Source organism: Pectinophora gossypiella, chromosome 17 (assembly GCF_024362695.1).
Source record: "Pectinophora gossypiella chromosome 17, ilPecGoss1.1, whole genome shotgun sequence".
Classification (NCBI taxonomy): Eukaryota; Metazoa; Arthropoda; class Insecta; order Lepidoptera; family Gelechiidae; genus Pectinophora; species Pectinophora gossypiella.
The window spans coordinates 12211663-12233417 of NC_065420.1; the positions used below are offsets into that span (position 1 = coordinate 12211663).

Sequence of the window (21755 nt, forward strand, 5' to 3'; positions counted from 1 at the left end):
ATACTTAAAATCCCCGCATTTTCCCCGCATTGAAGCTCTCCCCACACATTCCCCAATCAGCTTTGCTTTCTCCGCAGTTTGGGGAATTCCCCACAGATCGGCAACACTGCAAATAATATACCAAATTAATATAACAAAGCTATCTTTATAAACGTCAAGCAGTACGGACCATAGATCTGAAGACAAGGCAGCATGGTCTTACGATCTTAGCCTATCCCTTAAATAAGCCAATGAAAAAAACTACACGAACAAAAACAAACATTACAAAACATCGGAATCGCACAAAATAAATAATTAAAAGAAAGTTAATGTTGAACTACATCGATCATTTCTATTACTAAAGAATATTGAATAACAAAAGTGCTGCAAACAAAAATCCATATAAGATACAGGGCAAAGGTACGTACCTATATAAAATGTCTTCGTAATTTCCTTTGTTATGTTGTGTATGTCCTTTGTTTACAACTTGTCGGAAGTACAACCTCCCGTTAAGTTGAGCTTTAAATTGTGCCATTTAGTATAACGGTATAATCCTAAACATGCCTCGTATAGTTCTAAAAGTTCCCCACAAACCTTTGTGTATGTTCGGAGATTATTTACGGGTTATCTTTGATTAAAACATGTCTCATAATAGCGTTTGAACAATTTTATCAATCTTGCAGAATGGAAGAGAAAGACCTGGTGCAGCGAGGGAATACGCTGCAAGTAAAGTTTGGTGTGACCAACTACAACACGCCATTCACCACCAAGGCCAGCCAGGAGTACATCATTAGCGGCTCCGCTGTGTTCCAGGTAAAAGTCATAGCAGCTCAGGTCAACAACGGCCACACCAACATTTACAATAACCTTGTTTTCCTTAAGTTTGTTAAACTTCGGCCAGATGATGAATTGACTTACACAATAAAATTTTCAAGCAACGAATTTGGAATTACAAACAAGACTTTTATCAGTGATGATGGAACGTGGCATCTGGTGCACGATAACAAGAAACAGCAGTATACATTTGATGTTGCGATCTACATGGACATAGTTCCAAGTGCAAGCTCGTTTGCTACACTACACGGGGATATGGAGCTGACAGATTTTGAATTGAGAGGAGAGGATGGTTCAGTGCACATGCACCGGGCAGTGTTAGCAGCTTCCAGCCCGGTACTGAGGAGGATGCTGGGAGGCACGTGGAGGGAAACAACTGAAGGTCACGTGGATGTCCCTGGTACATCCAAATTCACATTGCAACATTTGAAGGACTACGTCTACTTACATACTTTGCCGGAGACAGGACTGGAGCAGTTGCTGCTGCTAGCATCATACTACATGATGCCTGACTTGGAGCAGAAGTGTGTGGACAAACTTGTGAACAGTTTGACAGCTCAGAATGCTTGCGACTTGTTAGAATTTGCCGCAAAGCATAAGGTGACGAGACTGTTGCTTGCAATCCTAGAGTGTGTGCAGAGTGGTGCGGTGAAAGTTAATGAAATGCGGGATCATTTCCTAAGAGGCGAGTAAATTAACTTTATGTGGACTCATTATGAGTATTACTTATTATATTGTTTCAATAACATTATAAAAATATAATGTACATTGACTGTGTTGTATAAAATTCTTAAGTTTGTAACAGAATACTCAGATCTCTCTATAAGGATTATTGTGCTAATGAATGTATTTGATCATTAGTATTGAAAATTTTTAGGTGTGAACAGAACAGAACAGACTATAGTCTATCCTTTTTTATATTTGTACTTTTTTAATAACAAAAAACTAAAATTAGTGTGATCAGCATCACTAACAGTTGTTAGGAATCTTTGCATGTTAGTTTACATTCAATCATTCAAGTTTTATCTGTAACAAATTTACCTGACAGAAGGGTTGATGAGATTGGTCATTGAACACACAACCCCAACAATAAAAATATCAATCAAAGAATAAAAATAAGACATATATAAAAAACAAAAAGATGAAAATGAGATGATGATTGTGATGTGAAAGTGTTGGAAATTATGTTATTTCAAATTAATTTGATTAAACTGTTCATATTTTGTAATCTTATCTGTTATGAGTATGTGAATTTTTTGTTTTGCCAATGGCTTTATACTTAGTAATAATGTGACTTACTAGTTATTACTGTGTGTGTGTGCTATTTGATCCACAGATTTAGGGTTGAACATCTGTCAGTATGCACATCTGAACACTAAAGCGTGCTTAAGCTGTCGCCTCGTCGATTCTGCCGCGTACGAGCATTCTCTCTCGCTCTAGCAAATGACAGTTTTGAGTAACAAAAAAGAATAGAAGTTTAGGAGTGTGATGAGGTGCTGACAGAAGTGTGACCCTTTCTGTGACCGGGTCTCGAAGGAATAAACCTCAAAAATGTGAAGGGAATGATAGGATATTTGAAAATTAAACAATGCACTCTTTCAGTTTGACTTTTATTGGCAAATAGACAAGATTGTGTAAAAATCAATACCTGCGAGGTTTGCACGAGTATAGAGGGCGGGCTACATGAACGCAGCGAATGTTATAATGTCTCTCCCCTCGATTTTATTAGAGTCGCGCGCGGCGCGGTCTGTCGTGCAGACCCTTAAGGTATACTTGTGAACTAAACATTACATAATATACAAACAGTATACTGACAGATAATATTGAACTTACAACTCTATGAAAGGAATGTATATGTAGGAATACTATTATGTCTATATTTTATTTATTTAATAGTGAAACATGAATATGTGATTACTGTTATTAGGTATTATTATAATGTTTCGAAAGACTACTAATTGTCATTATTATTTTGCAGTCTGAAGATAAATATTATTAAAGTTTAGGTCTAGTTACTATTATAAGAATGAAATTGTTTTTGGATATAAAATGTCTTTAATAATAGTATGTATATGATTTCGTAAAAATTAAAAACAGTGTACAAGTTAATATTTTGTATAATTTCTATATTCTTTGGAGGAGAAAATAAATGGTTTAAAACTATGTTTATCATATATTTTTTTTTATGTAAAAAGCGTTTAATAGTTGTAAGTTTTAGAGAAACACTTTCAAACTATTTTTTCTTTTAAAAGATGCAGAAAGAGAAGTCGAAAATTGTAATAGTAATTATAACTAGTACTGTGGATAAAATAATTTAACTAAAATACTTAAAAAGACAATATATTAACAGGTTCAATAAAATTCATATGTAAATCGATTCATAATATTTTCCAACTTAACAATTGGGTTGTCGAACATTTTTCTAAACTCTGATTGTGGTTTGTCAATCAGTATATGACATGTACGAATAACGATCACAGGACAGTAATAATAAGGTCGGTTTTTCTTCGGATTTTGGTACGAAAGATTGAAAGATGTAATAGGGATTTTTTGTATCCAGTAATGCACTGCTCAACACTCCATTTTTATAAGAGAATACCTAGTGAATTATGATTGCTCCATTAAATTACATAAGTACAAAACATGCAATGTAATAACGAAGGCCGCCATGTCGATTTGCAATCGAAATTAACAAATTCATTATTTACTTACATATTTAAAAAAAAAAAACATTTTTGTCGCGAAGGACGTTGTCGCATTGCATCCGATTCTCATCTGATTTGAGTCCGAGAATGGTGGATAGTAGGAATTTACTTAGAGATATCGGATGACGAATATCGGATGTAGTGTGTAAGCTTAACTTTTAAATACTTCTACGATCACCTGACGACCGGGAAAGTTAAAAAGGCCACATTGAATTGAGAGCACTACTGCAATTTGATATGTGCGCATATAATTATATGTTTATGTCCTTTGTATATGTTGTTGTGCAATAAAGTATTATTGATTGATTGATAAAAGTGAGCGCACAATGTCAAGAAATGTCAAATAGCAATATTGTTTTTTTAGAATTGAATTACTTCAATGTGGCCTGTTTAAATCCCCTAGTGGTTCGGGCTTGCCTCTTCGCAAATGTTATGTTCGATTGAGTGTTTTTCTGTGCTTTTGAGGAGGAAGTCACGTCAAAAAAGGATTTGAGGTTTGAGTGTCTAGGAAAGACATTGAGAGCGGAGAAATCGTTCAATCGTCAAGGCCGCCTGCCATGCACCTGGTAAAGCATCTTACCTGTGTAATTCTTTTTGTGATGCAATAAAGTGTATCTGGATTTGTATTTTGAATACTTGTGGGACTCACATTATTAGTTTTACATGCGTGCGTGTGTGCGCACCTCAGTCCCGCCGCACAGTGAGCGCGAGGTGCAGCGCGGCGCGCGGCGCGGCGAGTGGTGCGCGGAACAGCTGCGCGTGCTGCCAGGCGGCGCCGCCGCGGCCGCCGCGCAGCCGGGCTGTGATCACCGCGCGCACGAAGCGCCCGCACACTTCGGTCCACGACTCTGGCCGTGACGGAAACGTATATACAGGTTAGTGACATCGTAACGAATACTGAGGGGGCTGATTCAGACCATGACTCTCCGTCGCAAAATTCATGAAAATATTAGTGTTTTTTCTTTATTATTTTCCTGGGAAAAATTCCATTTGATATCGACTCAGAATCACGGCCTGAATCATCCCTCAAAGTTTTCGTTACGATGTCATTAAAAACTCAACAATCAAAAAGTAGAAAAGCTGTGCCCAGCAACGGAAAGTGTAGGCTATTTGGAGGGTACACTTTTATACAGAGTACATAAACTGCCTATATACGTCCCACTGCTGGGCACAGGCCTCCCCTCAATCAACCGGAGGGGGTATGGAGCATACTCCACCACGCTGCTCCACTGCGGGGAGGTGGAGGTTTATACAGAGTATTATTTTATATTCTGTGGCAACGTATAGTGTAACTGTAAGTTGTCTGCTCGCTAGCAACTTAATTACGGAAGCTATATAAATCTGTGTGAATGGTTACCGGAGGACTTAAATAAAAAAACATCGTAAGGAAACCCACATCTTGTAATACAGGGCTTGTAAGTCTTGAAGAACAGGGCACTGATAGGTAATCGCTTCGATAAAAAATCGGACCTGTCAAATCTTCAGGTTAGGTAAGCGGAGCCTGTGGAAAACGGGATAATGGTTACCAGAGAAGTCGACGGGCGCGGGTTGGTCTTGGTCCAGCTGCAGCGTCCAGCTCACGTGGGCGTCGTGCCAGCAGGCGGCGGCGGCCCGCACGGCCAGCCGCGAGCAGCAGCAGCCGCCGCCCGCCTCCACCACCCACGATATCACCCCCAGCTCCGAGCCCTCTGACGAGTTACAAATTCAATTCAAATAAACCTTTATTCTGTAGGTTACATAGTGGAAACTTTGAGAGGTTCGGACCACGAAGTTGATATCAAGTGGAATCTTCCGTCATAAAAGTATGGAACTAAAATAATAAAAAACCATTAAAATTTTCATGATTTTTTCCCAAAGGATATTCCACTTGATATCAACTCAGAATCATGGTCTGAATCATCCCCCGCAGTGTTCGTTACGATGTCACTAACATCCTGTATCAAAAGTAAATTTTCACGATTATTTACAAAAGAAATATTATTTTTCAACCTTATTGTTACGAAGAACCACGTGTATACAGTGATCCACAAAGGACCTCCTAGAGAACTCACCTTCCCTGGCCAAGTAGACCATCTTCCAGTCTTTCTCCACCATCCTGAACATGTGTTGCGCGCTGTACGCCCCCGCTGCCCAGCCCACAATCTCCTTTTCATCCCCGCCTTCTACTTCGTACCTGTTGATATTGACAATATTAAATATGTCCCAGTTGTGTAAAAAATAATATGTCGTCGCCGTATAGTGAAAACACCATAAGCGCCATTTTGAAAAATCCCATTCTGATGTGATTTTTATTAAGAAAACCTAAATTTTTACCCGTAATGAAATTAATTGAATGAAATCGAGGTTTTGTGGAAGATATATTAAATAGAGAGAAACAATAAAGTGCCTGTGTCTACAATAAAGTGCCTGTGTATACAATAAAATGCCTGTGTATACAATAAAATGCCTGTGTATACAATAAAATACATGTGTCCACAATAAAGAGCCTGTGCGTGCAACAAAGTGCCTGTGTGTACTATAAAGCACATGTCTACAATAAAATGCCTGTGTGTACAATGAAGTACATGTGTCTACAATAAATTGCCTGTGCGTGCAATAAAGTACATGTGTCTACAATAAAGTGCCTGTGTCTACAATAAAGTGCATGTGTCTACAATAAATTGCCTGTGCGTGCAATAAAGTACATGTGTCTACAATAAAGTGCATGTGGCTACAATAAATTGCATGTGTCTACAATAAATTGCCTGTGCGTGCAATAACGTACATGTGTCTACAATAAAGTGCCTGTGTCTACAATAAAGTGCATGTGTCTACAAAAAATTTTCATGTGTCTACAATAAATTGCCTGTGTGTACAATAATGTGCCTGTATGTACCTGTCAGTGACGGCGCAGTAGGTGATCCGCTTGTCCCCGGGCGAGCTGAAAGTGAACACATGGCCGCGCGCTCGCATCTCGCCGCGCTGAGTGCGCCACGCCGCCGAGCCCGAGATGCGCCCGTGCACCTCCCACGAGCCTGGCTTCCTGGAGACCGCCCAACTATCTTACGTACTCTTATTTATTAAAATTACATAACACACATTCATTCGTAATAAAGACAGATCTAAAACTCATAAAAATCATTTTAATTTTTTTATTTAACTTATTTATGAATTTTCTTTTTTTTATCAAAACAAACGGAGTAGAAATAGTAGTAGTACGTATATTTATGAATTTTAATCAAGAAAAGCGTAATAAGGTCGCCATTTTATCACATTTTCTATAACGTCACAGGCTGCTTTTTCATACAAATTTCGTAGTAATTTCGTGTTTTGACGTTTAGTAAAAAGTAACTGATTTGACTAGTTGGAAACTGGCATATTGTAAGTATGATGTACCTCTCAGTTAGGAACTGCGCAAGCTCCTCGAGGCAGCGCTTGGCGAGGTAGCGGCGGCGCGGTTCCGACACCTGCCGCTGTCTATGCGCTCGGAGCGACAGTATGGCAGACATCAACTCCTCTTCGCCGATTTGTTGTCTCCTTTTTACCACCTGGAGAAATAATTTCGTCTATTCTTTCGTAATTTCGTCGCTATGTCTGATAATTTACGAAAAAATTGCGTGATTCTAAAAAGTACTCTTTCATTGGTTAGCAGAGAGAGATTGGTAAAAAAGAAGGTTACACTATCATTATAAAAAAAAAAATATTTATTCATAAAAACCTAACAAAGTTCGTTGACGAGACTTCCCAGTAAGTAACAGTAGTACTTGTGTTGGGAATGACTCGCAACCTCCCTTTGGATGGCACAATCGGAGAATAATAAAATAAAAACCAACTTAAAACTAGAAACAAGAGTGTGTGTGTGTGTGTGTGTGCGTGCGTGCGTGCGTGTGTGTGTGTGAGAGAGCTGCTATAAACGCAGCTATACACTATAACTATACACGTTTGATTCCAGAAGACGGTTTCTATTTTTTTAAGTTATGCCTGTCATTTTCTTATCCGCCGAAAAGGACAGGGACGAGTAATCGACAGGCATGAAACTTAAGGAACACACGTCAACTTTAAGCAGAAATTTAATAACCCGACAGAATTGAGTTGACAGCACACGTCGAACGGTTTGCATATCAGCGGGATGCCTACTTGATTCGCCCGGGTTGCCCATTCGAATGAATGGAACGAGTGAATACTCGTTCATTTTTTTAAATTAACATAAAAAATAATAATAATAATAAAGTTTATTTAGGTAAAATCTACGACACACATATACATTTACAACATCTGTCAATAATAGGCGTATAAGAAAATTACAGGTATAATTTAAAATTAGGAGTTGTCTGAAGGAATCGGAGCCAATACCTCCTTGTGATGCGTGGTATACCGCCAGGTGACGTCCTGGACGTCATCTCTCGAGCAGGCTAGTACATATGTCAGCTTCTTGCCCCAGCCTATTTCGTACGTCAGTGGCGCGTCCAGCAAACACTCGCAAGGGTCCGCGTGCAACCACGTGTTGCTGTCATAGTCCCATATCTGCGGGGTGAAGATGATAGGTTATTTATTTAGGCTACAATTTTGCAAAATTCATCCCTTAAGGGGATAAAAGTCTACATGTTGCTGTCGTAGATATCATAGGTAAAAGCACCTGCAGCATATCTATAAAAACCGCGTCATAAAAAGATATCGTAGACCTACGGCTTGGATCTGTGGGATGTTGTTTGGTGGGTATTTTATTTAGGGGTCGATTTAGGTACATTCATCGTCCCTAAGGGGACGAAAATATTTTTTTGCGTTGCGTGCGTGAAACTATCATTAAAGAAATATTGGGCTATTTCGACTACTTACGTGAAGAATTTCAACCATTGTAACTTTTTAACATTTTACATCTTTTTTTAATTATTTACTGTGGCTATGGTAGGTGTTGGAACCGACCACTGTATCCGGTAAGGAGTGGGAAATTTTACTTACATTACTTATCTTACAATTTATTTATTAATTAATTAGGTAAGATAGACCTTGGTTTTACAAACATGCTGTACTAACCTCACACCATACGTGGTCGGTGGTAGACAGCACCATTCTCGTGTCGTAGCCGAGCGCGCGGCAAAACAGCGCGAAGCAGTTGGCCCACTCGCCGCAGCGGCCGCGGCGCGTGCGCAACAACGTGCGCACGTTGTTGTATCGCGGGAACTCTACACTCGACCCGCACTCTGAGCATTTGTATATCTGAAATGTAATACTACTGGTTAATGTTATGTAAATAATCAGCGCGGGTAACAACATAGAGATATTACTACAGTGAAATTTTGAGTCACTTAAACCAGTTTTTCTCAGTTAAATCCCCTTTAGAGTTTAAAATATTAGACTTGGGGAAGTTCATTTTGTCTATCCCCTTAGGGGATGAATTTAGCAAAACCGATATATTTAGAGTTAGAACAGAAGTGGTCGCCGCAATTTTTGAGCCGCATTCGCAACTGGGCCACATTAATGTACCAAATCCTCTATCTTATTACTCTTAGTCAACCTTTCTTTTTCTAGAGGAGAAATGCCTGCCGCATACCCTACCGCCGCGGGGGCAGCGAGAGGGTTATGTCAGGCTCGACCAAAACCCGTCCGTATCACCGCCGTTATGCCAAAGCTACGGGGACGCTTTCGCATTCTTCCGCGGTATGGTATGTCAACCTACCTCAACGCGACACGTCTCGGAGTCAGTGGTGATAGTGGAGTTGCGCACATGCGCAGTGTGCGCGCCGCACGCGTCGCAGTCAGGCGCGTCCACCCACGAGAAGAAGCGGTGCTTGAACCATGACAACAACACCTTCAACAGGGCTATGTCGAATGGCATGTCATGGCCTTTTATCTCACCTGGAATTGATTACATTTGATATGACATTTATTTGATTCTGTCCACAACAAGTATTAAAGAGTGACTTGGTAGCAAGTGATTGTTTTGTGCCCCTCATTTATATTTTGTGCCCTCTACTCTCGGCCCAGAGAGCCTGTTTCTGTTTTATTTCTTATTTGTTTACATTTAAGTTGGTTGGTCGGTATAGTGTAAGCGTTAAATGTATTAAGTACCTAAAATTTGTCTGTCACCTTTTGTTTATACTAAACTATGGTATTTTTTCACCCCTTTTTATCCCCTTAAGGGATGATTTCTGGGATAAAAACCAACTACCCTACTTTTTTTCTGGATTTCAAACTATCGCCATACTGAATGTATTTTCATTTCAAATCAGGTTATGAAAAGGAAATAGATTTACTTTCGAATTTCTGTTATTAGTATGATTAGTGGGCTCCCACAGTACCCCACTTTTTTCATTGTTTTGTTTTTCCTTGTTAAATGTACAACAAAGAATACATTCTCTGCATGATTTTGAAAACGATGGGTTTAGGCCCATGCTCGATTCGAACCTGCAACCTTAAAGTGTCAAGTCAAGCGTTCTTCCAACTGAGCCACCATGGCTAAAATAAAAAATATATCAGTATGGTTAAATAAATAGTATCTCTAGGCATCATGCCAAGTGCTGACCGGTCTTGATCTTCCGCTGGTGTTCTCGCATCTCATCAAGCGCCATCAGCTGCAGCGTGACGAGAGGCAGCTGTTCCCGAGCCAGTGCTTGCAGCTCCAAGCTCTCGTACTGTAGCACATCATTGAACAACGCTTCCAATTTCAGAAGGATTGGGTTGTTTGTGTTCTGCAATTTGTTTGGTTTTTAGGGTAACCTTGGAACTTAAGAACCAAGAAATAGTGCACATTTAAATTTATAATGTGGCCATTTTACCAAACACAATCTGTTTATTGTAAAAACTGATTAATGGACTTAGGCAGTGTCCAATACTTGGATTAATACTTGGATTGGTTTCTAATAAATTCACGGACAACAGGCTTTTGATATTTGAATAGGTACTCAAGCTTTGAGGGTTGATGAGGCCGGTAACCCACATGATAACTTACCAGTAATCTAGCCGGAGTCAGTTTAATTTGTTTAGCCTGTAATTTAGTGAGAGACTTGACCATACTCTCAGTGCGGTCTACAACTCCATAGCAGAAGTAGATCTTCCTTTCAATCGCCGCTTGAGCCATTCTCAGATTGCTCAGAGTATGCTCCTTCGGATAAGTTAACTCATTTTCTATCTGTGAAAAAATATGAAAATAAGCTAATAATGTTTTATTACTACTTACTGTACAAATCGTGACGGACTTATTTACCATGAAATCTTATTTATCAACATAAAGACCTAAATCTATTCATTTATGTAGTAATGCCTACTATTATATAGTTATTTATTAACTATAATATAATTTCTTATATTGTAATTGTTTGAAAACATGCAAATAAGAGTTGTATCCGTGCATAACGGAAATTACTTAACAACAAATTGATAGAAAAATGCCTCAATAAGAAGTCTCTTCCTCAACTCCTCTCACACACTTACCGATTGAAAGCCAATCGATTTCAAATAATCTACGAAGGCTTCGTACCGCAAAAACTTCTTCAGGTCTTCATTTCTTATTGTTCTCAGTTCGTAGTCATGGGGATTGTCCAAAATATGGTTGATGTAGCGCAACAGTTCGTACAGTATTTTACTAAACGTTTCCATGTCTCGTACATTCTGCTCGACCAGAGCCAGTCGCGCCATATCCTCCATTTTAAGCTGCAATAACTTTTACACCACTTGATCGATAGAAATGTTAAAAATTTAGTTTTATTTACGTTCTATTGATAAAATTAATCATCATGTTATCAGCACTTGTCAAATTTTGATTTGTCATCGAACCGGCTCAGTTCTGAAATTTAACGTAATGAAAAAGATCAATAACCAAATTATGTACAAAATAAATAATTAAAATTAGATATCCATTTTAATCAAACAAATGACCTATTCAACACAAAAAAATATTCAGGCGTAAACTTACTACTATTTTTGAAACACTCCGCGTCAATATTATTTTATTCAAGTCGGTATTATTTATAAACGAAATATACGTTTATGTTGACAGTTACAAGTTGTGAACCTGAACCAAAGTCAATGAATATACTGGTATTAATTTCCGGTTCTGAAATATTTTCGTATGTTTTCGATCACTATTCTTATCTTGATTGATAATTTACTTTATAAATAATTAAACTATACAAACAAATTTACGTTTCTCTAATCATCATGCTTGTAGAAGAATATCCCCCAGGGTCGCGCGTTACCATAGCTTTTGAATTTCATAAACAAATAAAACTGCTTTTCTTGTTTATTATCTCTGCTAGATATTATGCGAAAACACACTCTTAACTCTGAAAAACTCTTTGATAATGGTATGTGCAAATTGTGCAATATTTTAACTTAGACTGAGCCCCATAGGCCTTTGTACGAAAAGGCAAATGAACTTTATTCGGAGCGAATTTATTAATAACAGAGTATACATGCATTGTATTACAGAATTGGGGCGTGGATCACGGAATTGGCTTCTTCATGCCCGCTACGTGCGGGGTGAGCACGCATTATGTTTAGAGCTTGCTGACGAACTTCAAAAGAAAACGGATAACACACACAGATACGCTCATTTTATTAAGGTAACACGGGCGTCCTGCGGACACTTACTTTTAAGTTTAAGACTTTTTAAAAGGTCGTTTTTTTTAGAGAGTTATGTACGAAGTTTTCGAAAAATTACGAGGTTTACAAAGGCGAGTTCCGATAAGTTTAAGACTTATCGTAACTCCCGTTAACTTCGTATTTAACTCTCCAATAAAAAAGAAACGCGCGATAATTCTTTTCAGACTAAAGCCGGTCTTTATTTATTAGGATACCTATTTTATTAGATTATCTTTCATCTATTGTATGACGATGTGTGACGATTGGGTTTATTCCTCGTTCGTCCTGAAGTTTTGTCCCACATTCCAAAAAATTCTTAGTTCGTCCCATATCAATTTCGAAGTCTTGCTTCGTCCCAAATTATAAGTAGGTACTTTAAAGGTATAGTCAACAAAAAAGAATACTTACTTACTTATTTTTTTAAAGTTAAATACCAATAAAACAAGTCTTATCGTTAAAATATAAATCACTTTTTTTATTCAGTATCACATTCAAAATCACAGAAATGTTATGTTATAATAATTTTAAATAAATACAGAACAGTCAGATCTATGAGAAACAATAATTAGGCAATATTTACAATTAAAAATATAAAAAAAAATATTTATTAAGTTTTATTATAATAAAATAATACGAGTAATATTTAAAATAATAGGTACGAGTAATCCTTTTTTGCTGACTGTACAATATAGTAAGTTTGGCATATAAAAAAAACATGGGCCGTATAAGGAATACAAAATGGGACGAAGTAGGAATAAAATATTTAAAATTATATTTTGGGACGAAGGAAGAATATTGATCGGGACGACATAGGAATTTTTTATGTGGGACAAAACTCAGTGGGACAAACGAAGAATAAATCGACGATTGTGAACAATACAAAATAAGTATTTATTATAGGGATCGGTGTTAGCGGATGCCGGTCGTTTGCAAGAAGCGTTGGAGAGGTTCCACAACTGCATCCGGCTGCAGCCACAGGATCCGGAACCATTGAAACAGGTCGCCAAGTGTCTGTAAGTATGCGTCAATAGGTCCAGAATGAGCAACTTGCGCAGGTATCGCCATTGTATCGAGTAAAAAAAAATGTATTGGAATTTGAACAGCTGCCGCCATGCCTACTTCTAGGATCAAATTCTACTTGCATTCGATAAGATGGTGTGCATAATTTCCCAAACAGGATATTCCTTTTTCTTCGCAAGAAAAATGTATCGAGAGAATAAGTACTATCAATACATTTTAGAATTTCGATGTGACATTTTTTTATGTAAACAGGTTCAAACAAGGTCGATTCCAACTCTCACTCGAAGCTTACTTGGAGGCTGATAAATTGACAAAGCACCCTGATCCGGACATCTACTGTGCATTGGGTAAATAATTAAATATTCACATAACACGACCGACAAGTACAATATCTAGGCTACGTCATGGCAAGAGTGAATGAGCACTTTCTAGGTAATAGGTAGGTATGCATGTTCTATCCTCGGTCACATCGTCACTTCCATCAGGTGAAATTGTGGTCAAATGCTTGCATATCTCCACATAGACATCTCCCTCGCACCTTCAAACGCCTACAAACCTCTTGTATTTTAGCCACCTTCTTTGACCTTATTAAACACATTTTTGTCACTAATTCCTACGATATCGATAGTTCCGTCACTAGAATAACAAACTTCGACTACTCCATTGCATTGGGTTGGCTACCGAACAGGCTAATAATTCTACTGATCCGCAGTAGAGCATCATGATGTGGCGGAGTATGCTCCATACACCTACGGTTGATTAAGGAGAAACCTGTGCATGAATATATGCAGTTTATGTGTTAATATATCTTCCCTTCCAATCTTCCGGTCTCTGCTTGATTTTTCATCAGTGGTCGAATATGTTCAAAAAGCTATATCACAGATCATATAATATATTGTATTAAAGCGGAATGCGCATGGAAACTGGGTTCTGTGGAGCGTGGTGTGGAGTGGGCCCGATCCGCCTGGCAAGCCGGGGGCGGGGAGCGCGCGGCGTCGCTGTTAGCACGCTTACTACTGGCCGCCGGGGACCGCGCCGCCGCTCTCGCGGCTTACGACCAGGCCCTCACGTAAGCAGATCTTGTAGACATCGCATATTACCGTCTCCATTATTTATCAAACGTATCTTATTAATGCCCACCGAACGAACGATGCCTAATACAGGGATGGAAAGAGAAGGGGAAGGCCATTACGCAGCAGTGGACATCAATTATTACCCCTATGTAAGTTAGTTTAGTACAATTAGTGATTATATTTCAATAAGAATTAGATCTGTTAGATCTTTAGATTAATATTTCGTGTGTGCGTTAACTTCTAATGTGATGTCATTATAATGTATATATATGTAATCCGTGTCTGTGGTGTCCTAAATAATAAATGTTTCTTTCTTTCTTTCTTTCTTTCTTTCTTTCTTTCTATCTGTTAAAAAACGTAGCAAAGTGATGTATCAGTCGATATTAGGTCGATCGATTCTATGTACATACATGCCGTCTTGGAATAAATCTATTTTGGTCCATCGATCCCTACCCCTTCCAAGAATTGCGTACATGAATATTATTTTCGGTAATAGGTACGAAATAGTTTCCCAGTAAGTATTTAAACTTTTGCTACTGTACAGCGCGCACGCATGCGGCGCGGATACGCTAGCAGCGGCAGGAGCGCTGCGCCTGCGCGCCGGCGACCCTCGACGAGCTTTCCAGCTGCTGGGGGCGGCCCTGGCGCAGCAACCGACACAGCACGCCGCGGCCCTGGCTTTAGCAGCCATGATGCTCCAACATAAAGACACTGATGCGGCCCTGGCGAGACTCAAAGCGGCCTTGGCAGCGCATCCAACTTGTGTCGCCGCTCACACGAATCTGGGACTAGCTTTGTTGGCGAAGAAGAAGTATATAGCTGTGAGATGTTTATTTAATTTCTTGCTAGCTCCAATAGTTTTTAAGTGACTTTAGTAATTGCTAGATTTTAAGACTTCTATCCGGGTCCTTCAGATACAGCCCCTAGTCGTAAATACTTCAGCTCGAATGAGGATTACGATGGCTTGATTCGTGTTCACGTTCACGTTCTTTATTCATTCTGCTAATAATGGCTTATTGAAAAACGTCGTCGTTTGAAAGAGCACAAAAAATACAATAAATATTATTAAATGTGCGCAGGCACTGACCTGCCTCCAGCGCGCAGTATGGACGGCGCCGTTGAGCGCTCGCGCAGCGCACAACCTGGGTTTAGCACTACTCATGTGCAAGCGGCCCACTTCCGCCTTCTGCCGCTTCGCTGCCGCCGCAGCCGCGCAGCCCACGCAGCCTTACACCGTAACACTTATTTCTATCTAAGCAATTTTAGTATTCAAACACCATTTACTTAACATCTTTTCTTGTGTCGGCGTGACGAGTACAAGAGAACCAGAGAGAAAGAGAGAGAGAGAGAGAGACATGGCCGCCAGAAAAAACAAACTTCTTACACATAATTATATGGCGTAACGCCACATAATAAATGAGGCCAGCCCAGTAGTGACTAACATTCAAAGGCAAATATACAATAAGTCACGTCAAAAAACCTATTAATGTTACCCGCAGTGGAGTAGCGTGGTGGAGTATGCTCCATACCCCCTCCGGTTGATTGAGGAGAGGCCTGTGCCCAGCAGTGGGACGTATACTATAGGCTGTTTATGTTATTGATGTTTAAATAATTACAATTACTATTAAAACTTTAAGGAGCATTAATATCAATAATCAGATGATCACAGACCTCCCCTAAATCAACCGGAGGGGGTATGGATTTGCTGGGGTAGGTATCATCACCCACGCCACGTACGTAAGTTTAGCGTTATTCTTATTATCCACACGATAATAAAATGAAATGAGCAAATAAAATAAAGCCTACTCCCAGATTTTGAAGGTTGAAAATAAAAAAATCGTGAGTCATGGGGATTCAAGTTACGAAATAAATACGTGGATTATGAAAGGGTTACGATTACGATAAGTCACGTCAAACGTAAATAAATATAAACAGAATTGTAGTTAAAAGTAGGTATTGACCTTTTTGAAAAATAAATATTGATAATTAGATTTATTCAAAAATATTAGCTAGATAAAATAATCAAAATTCGTTGACCTAAAATAGGATTTTATTGTAATTATAATTCTAATAGTTATAATTGTTCAAGTGATATACTACGTGTAAATCAAGCATTTTGTAACAGGTGCTGTTAATAGGAGTAGCGCTGGAGCGTCTCGGCGATGCCCGCGCCGACGCCGCGTATGCACGCGCAGCAGAGTTGGCACCGCAAGATGCGCTAGTACGACTCAATCTGGCTGGGAGACACGCACGCGCCGGAAGACTGGTAGCTGCCGCCACTGACGCTGAACATACAGCTGGATTGTTAGACCCCGAACGACCTGACCCACAGGTAAGGAAATATCCTTAAATGAACCGCAACCGTCAGAGGCCGATCCAGGGTTTTGAATTGGGAGCGGCGACAGAGACGGCTGGATTGTTATATCCCGAGCACTCTGATTCACAGGTAGATAGGGTCATCCTTCTTACTCTTTCAGGATCATTATTCAGTTGACAGAGACCGCTAATACGGGTCACATGATAAATGTTTAATTAAGTAAATAGCATATGAGATTCTTGCTTGCTACCGAGGACCTCCGAATCGTGAGCAGAATTGATGCTCATCAATTGCCGGTAGACTTCGAAGGCTTTAAATTATTTTTTGCCTGACTCCAGAAATAAATAAATAAGTATCTTTTACATTTTACAGCTTTCAAGTTCTCTAGCAACTCTGCTAGGTCTCCTGCGTGATGCTGGACTAGAGTTATCCAAGTTACCAGAGACGTTCAACACAGAAGGTTCGGCAGTTACAGAACGATCCAACAATGAAGAACAGAACTTTGAACCTGATGAGGTTTAGGTAGGCCTATAACTGAATATAAACTGAATAAAAATGATTTGTTTCATTTACTCCTTTGTGGCTCTCTGTCTTTACTTTATCCCTTGTCTTTCCACCATATCTTGAATAACGCAGAAAGTTATGAATTTGGTCACTATACTATTTATCTTAAAAAAAGATCAAAATTAGTTGTGTCTGCTGAATTATGACTTAGTTTTCACTAATAACTATTGTATCTGCGTGCGTTCAATGCGTAACATTTTCAAATGTTACGAGATTTTATAATACAATACCACTTGCATAACATTTTAGTTCCAAAAAAATAGCGTGCAATAGTATTACCGTTAATAAAATTCTCATTTTTATGTTATAAAAGTTATGCATTGTAAACAGTTGTAGGTACTAAACTACAAAGAGAAATGCGTCGTAGATACAAATCTACGATGTATTTGTTGCTTTTGATTGCAGTATTTTGTGTAAACTTGGTGAGTAAGTAATATTCATTATAAAGACTGATAATCGGGTATTAGATCATAGTGAAATTATAGAATTTAACTCTTTTCTTCAATAATGAAGTAGCTACTTAGCCTGCCTTGCCTGGGTGCAAACATAATAATAAAAACCGCGTGCGAAATCGTTCATTTAGTATTACTTAAGACTAGCCGGGACATATAGAGGATAGTATGCAAATAAAGAATATTGAATATTGACTTCCTTTTTATATTTTCTATAGAAAGGTACTAAGTATCATAACATAAGTAACATTGATGACTGATAGTTATTAATATTTACTCGTCGGGTATTATTTCAGCTTGCAGAAGCTGCAAACGACAAACCCGAACGTACAGCCAGTCTTGTAGTCCTGCCTCCTATAATACTGGGCTACGATGACTTATACGATGACGTTAAAACAACCCCGACTGAGGCGTCTACAGCACAAACTAAAATGCGAGCACAATCGGCCGAAAAGACATTTCCCGCAAACCTGGAAAAGGATGTTATAAACTCGATATTACTGCAATATCTGAAGAATAACTTGCGGCAAGCATCGAAAATCAATAGCACAGCTGCTCCTACCACGACTACCAATACAACCACGAAACAACCAAAGGATGATCATTTAGAAGATCATAAACTTGACCATCTAGAAATTCATAGGGATGTCCAACACCCAGGGCTTATAAGACAGTTAATACAAGCGGGAAATATTCCCCTTATGGCAAAGGGCCACGTTAAAGAGCCTAACGACGACGAAGCTTTACACTTCCAAGGAAAATTCGTGTTACCTGATAAACTGTTTGACTGTCCATGTGGCAATCACGGACTAAAAGAAGGGAACAACACACGGTCGCGGCATGAAGGCAAAGTTTATGAAATAAAGGAAAACACAAGTTACCATGCGAGAAGAGGTCGAGATTCGAAAACTTAAATCTATAATAATATAATGTTACTTAAAACCATTATTTTGTTATTTTTGCCGTTGATACTTCCCCCAAACCGGTTTGTTTATTTCCTTGATAAATGCATTTTTATTACCTACGTATTTTAGTTTCGTAAAATGAAAGAACCGTATAACCTACATATGTGTAAAGACCGAAAATCAAACGAATACTAAAACAAGTAAACACGTTTCTAAAGAAATAATGTCAACTATTTAATTACCGATTACATTATAAATTGCTACTATATATATTTTGTAGTCAACTATTGAGTACATATCTACAACTTCGGAATATATTGCCCAGTAAAAATAGGCGTATCTTTAAATGTTATTGCGAAGAAATATGGCGCTTTCTCCTCTTCAGGTTTAAAATTTCCAGAATATGGAGGCAACTTTTTAGTGGAGTACAGGCCTGCAATTAGAATTAGGTAGGTACATTTTGTAATATTTGTAATGAGTAGGTTTATTATCTAAGATCTATAATTACTTACAGGAAAGTACTTTGGCTCGAACTCCCAAGTTATTTATTTCAGTCGTGCCGTATTGAACTATTCTGCTTTCACTTTTGTCTCTCTGAAAAGTAGGATAAATAGTCTATTCTTAAGAATACAGATACCACATTTTTAAAAACCGCCTCGGTATATCCGTACTAATTTATGTTCATATATATTATGTAGGTTACGCGCGTCGGTGTTTTCCAAAATCCACTGCTAACCTTCGGTAGCAAAAAGCAAAACCAAATAGCAAAAAGTTCAAACCCTTAAAATTTTAAGTTAGGATGTGAAAGAGAAATAAAAAATCTTATTTTCATATTTAAGATATTAGTAAGTATGTCGAATCTAAAACATACCTCTTTTGAGCTTATATTAGTATGTGAAGTAATTGCGATGTCTGGCGGCGTAAACACAGAGTCAACGGAGAAGAGTGGCTGAACGCTGGCAAAGCTGGCAGCCAGTCCTTCGTTAGTCAGTCGTCGGAACAGTGTGTGGAGCAGATCCGTCTGACTGGGCGCTAGCACTATCACACGGAAATCACTGTCTTGAGTCGGGAGCTCCATGATCTAGGATGTGTGGAATTTAAAAAAATGGGGGTTCATGTTGTACTTATCTTTGAGGGTAGTTTCCCGACATGCTGATTATAGTTGTGGATTCCCTACGGATACGCATTGGCCGTACATAGGATAAATTATGTAGATCCTTACGATTGAGAATCTGCATGTGAGCTGACGCTTGACGGCACATTTTTCTTTGGTACTCGGTTTCATAAAGCGACCCATTACTTTTATTACTTAGTTAGAGCACTCCGCACTCTAAACATTTAGGAACAAATGTAAAAAAAATATATTTTATAATCAAATGTCTAGATATGGTGGGTTAGGTTAGGAAAAAAAATACTAGGTGTTTGAAATATTGCATACTACAAACCCTCGCTTCGTAGTTTATATCCTGCGTGTAGTTAAACGAATTGTGAATTTTCATAAATCTACCTTTTGAGCTCTTTTTTTCCCACGCACCCTGAAAAAACGTATTAGGTAATTCAATAGAGCTTTACAATGTGGTGTGTAAAGTACCTACTAATTAGACTTACTACATTGAAAATACATTTAGGACTTTTCGATTAGTAATGCTAACTATACAATTGTACCATTATCTTACCTGAAAATTAGACATGTCGACTACAGCGTACAGAATATCTGCTGGAATACTTTTCTCTATATTAAATGTTTTAAAGTCATCTTGTTGGTTTGCCTGTAAAAAGGATTTATTTAATATTTACAAAGGGAAATTACGATAATTACAAAGGGGAGTTACGATAATTACAAAAAGATGTTACGATAATTACAAAAGGATGTTACGATAATTACAAAGGGGAGTTACGATAATTACAAAAGGATGTTACGATAACTACAAACGGATGTTACAATAATTTCAAAGGGGAGTTACGATAATTTCAAAGGCGGGTTACGATGATTAAAAAATCTGGGTTATGATGATTACAAAGGTGGGTTACAAATGTTGTGCAATTTTAGCTGAAGGTATTTGTGATAATATTTACCCACTCACTAATAATGTCTCCAGCTTGCTCCTTTGAAAAATCAACTTGCTTCATATTCATATTTTTTGATTTACTTATCTTTAACTTCTCTTCTAAATTGATTGATGGTGCATAAAATGCTGCAGTCATGCTTCTATAAACTGATTTGGCTTTCAAAGCTTCATTAATCTGAAATTAAGTAAAAGAACAAGTGCTGACATTTACTACAAATCTTATTATCAACAGAAGGTATAAGTTTGGCAAACATAGATGTAAAATGTAAATGTGGCTACATTTCACACCCAAATATCTAATAAGTGGAGATAACATCATTATTATGTATACTACTAAGAATACATTAGACTACATTATACATATACTAATAAGATAAGTAACTATTTGTCCTTTTTTTACACATTAACTGTGTTATGTCTGACTGTTGAAATTTAGGTTCTGTGCAATAAAGTATATTTGATTTGATTAACTGTTTTTTCATGGACTGACTTGGATAAGACTTGCCATGTATCTAAATCGAAAGCTAAGGGCAGAGTTAGTGTAGGTACCTACTTATCTTGACACATGGGCAAAGTTAAGTACCCAGTTACAGATTACTTATACATATATAGAGCAGGGCTAGAGCAGGGTCAAGGGACTCATGACCACCTCTGGGCGACAGGTTGGGTCACGGGTGGCCATTGAAATTTTATCTAATTCTCTAGGGAAATAGGTTGTCTGCAACCTGGTGACAGCCCCCCCCCCCCCCCCTATGACATAAAAGCTGGATCCGTTCCAGTAAAAGACACAGTAGAGTAATAAGACTTACCTTTACATATTTGTCGTCCTTCACGTCGCTTCTCGTCAAAGACTGGAGAAAGTTGTAGGCAAGGGGTGAAATGACCCAGGCAGTGGACGCTTGCCCCAAACAGCCAGGGTACGTACATTTATGCAGTGCGTGGAACACATCAACACACTTCATCTGCAGTTATGTTATTATATTACTAAAGTTCACATGTTATTGACAAACAATTGCCGCCTTAATAATTACCTGGCGCAACATTTCTTCTCTTTCAACTAACTTCAACTTTATGATTGTATGGCAACCGGTATTTAATATTGAAAACAAATTATTGCGAAGTACCGGATTCCTAAAAAAATACAATAACAATAACAAACACCAGCTGACCAGACGTCAGATTGACAGCATCAAATGCGTTTGTCAAGTAAGTTACGGTTATTTTTTTTGTCCAACAAACGTAACTATAGATGGGCAATCTACCCCGTATTATGGGGAC

General features: G+C 38.4%; 4 protein-coding genes and 1 long non-coding RNA gene across 6 annotated transcripts; 3 read left to right on the forward strand and 2 right to left on the reverse strand.

Annotated features, from left to right (window-relative positions):
• Positions 1-192: 192 nt before the first annotated feature.
• On the forward strand, positions 193-2414 carry LOC126374207 (uncharacterized). Its single transcript, XM_050020715.1, has 2 exons — positions 193-399; positions 663-2414. Exon 2 carries the CDS (start codon positions 664-666, stop codon positions 1504-1506), a length of 843 nt encoding a protein of 280 aa, XP_049876672.1. The 5' UTR covers positions 193-399; position 663; the 3' UTR covers positions 1507-2414.
• A 1648-nt stretch (positions 2415-4062) lies between these two features.
• On the reverse strand, positions 4063-11259 carry LOC126374166 (peptide-N(4)-(N-acetyl-beta-glucosaminyl)asparagine amidase). 2 transcript variants are annotated; one of them, XM_050020647.1, is made up of 11 exons: positions 10929-11259; positions 10447-10626; positions 10021-10186; positions 9175-9353; positions 8532-8714; positions 7851-8021; positions 6894-7045; positions 6394-6540; positions 5570-5691; positions 5045-5206; positions 4063-4366 (listed from the first exon to the last, which is right to left on the reverse strand). In XM_050020647.1, exons 1-11 carry the CDS (start codon positions 11139-11141, stop codon positions 4203-4205), a joined length of 1839 nt encoding a protein of 612 aa, XP_049876604.1. In that variant the 5' UTR covers positions 11142-11259; the 3' UTR covers positions 4063-4202. The 2 variants fall into 2 exon arrangements, with proteins under 2 accessions (XP_049876604.1, XP_049876603.1); XM_050020646.1 differs by having other exon boundaries at positions 6394-6555.
• Positions 4269-5236, forward strand: LOC126374252 (uncharacterized). Its single transcript, XR_007567421.1, has 2 exons — positions 4269-4393; positions 5004-5236. It is a non-coding gene; the product is annotated as an uncharacterized LOC126374252 (long non-coding RNA).
• Positions 11260-11730: 471 nt separating the features above from the next.
• Positions 11731-18417, forward strand: LOC126374639 (Bardet-Biedl syndrome 4 protein homolog). Its single transcript, XM_050021329.1, has 10 exons — positions 11731-11800; positions 11925-12058; positions 12978-13090; positions 13350-13444; positions 14004-14166; positions 14715-14991; positions 15250-15405; positions 16296-16502; positions 16860-17003; positions 17800-18417. The coding sequence occupies exons 1-10, from the start codon at positions 11758-11760 to the stop codon at positions 18415-18417; spliced, it is 1950 nt and encodes a 649-aa protein (XP_049877286.1). The 5' UTR covers positions 11731-11757.
• On the reverse strand, positions 17688-21735 carry LOC126374200 (serpin B4-like). The gene is made up of 8 exons (XM_050020703.1): positions 21509-21735; positions 21287-21439; positions 20485-20652; positions 20085-20177; positions 19854-19943; positions 19280-19489; positions 18921-19002; positions 17688-18841 (listed from the first exon to the last, which is right to left on the reverse strand). Exons 1-8 carry the CDS (start codon positions 21518-21520, stop codon positions 18708-18710), a joined length of 942 nt encoding a protein of 313 aa, XP_049876660.1. The 5' UTR covers positions 21521-21735; the 3' UTR covers positions 17688-18707.
• Positions 21736-21755: the final 20 nt, after the last annotated feature.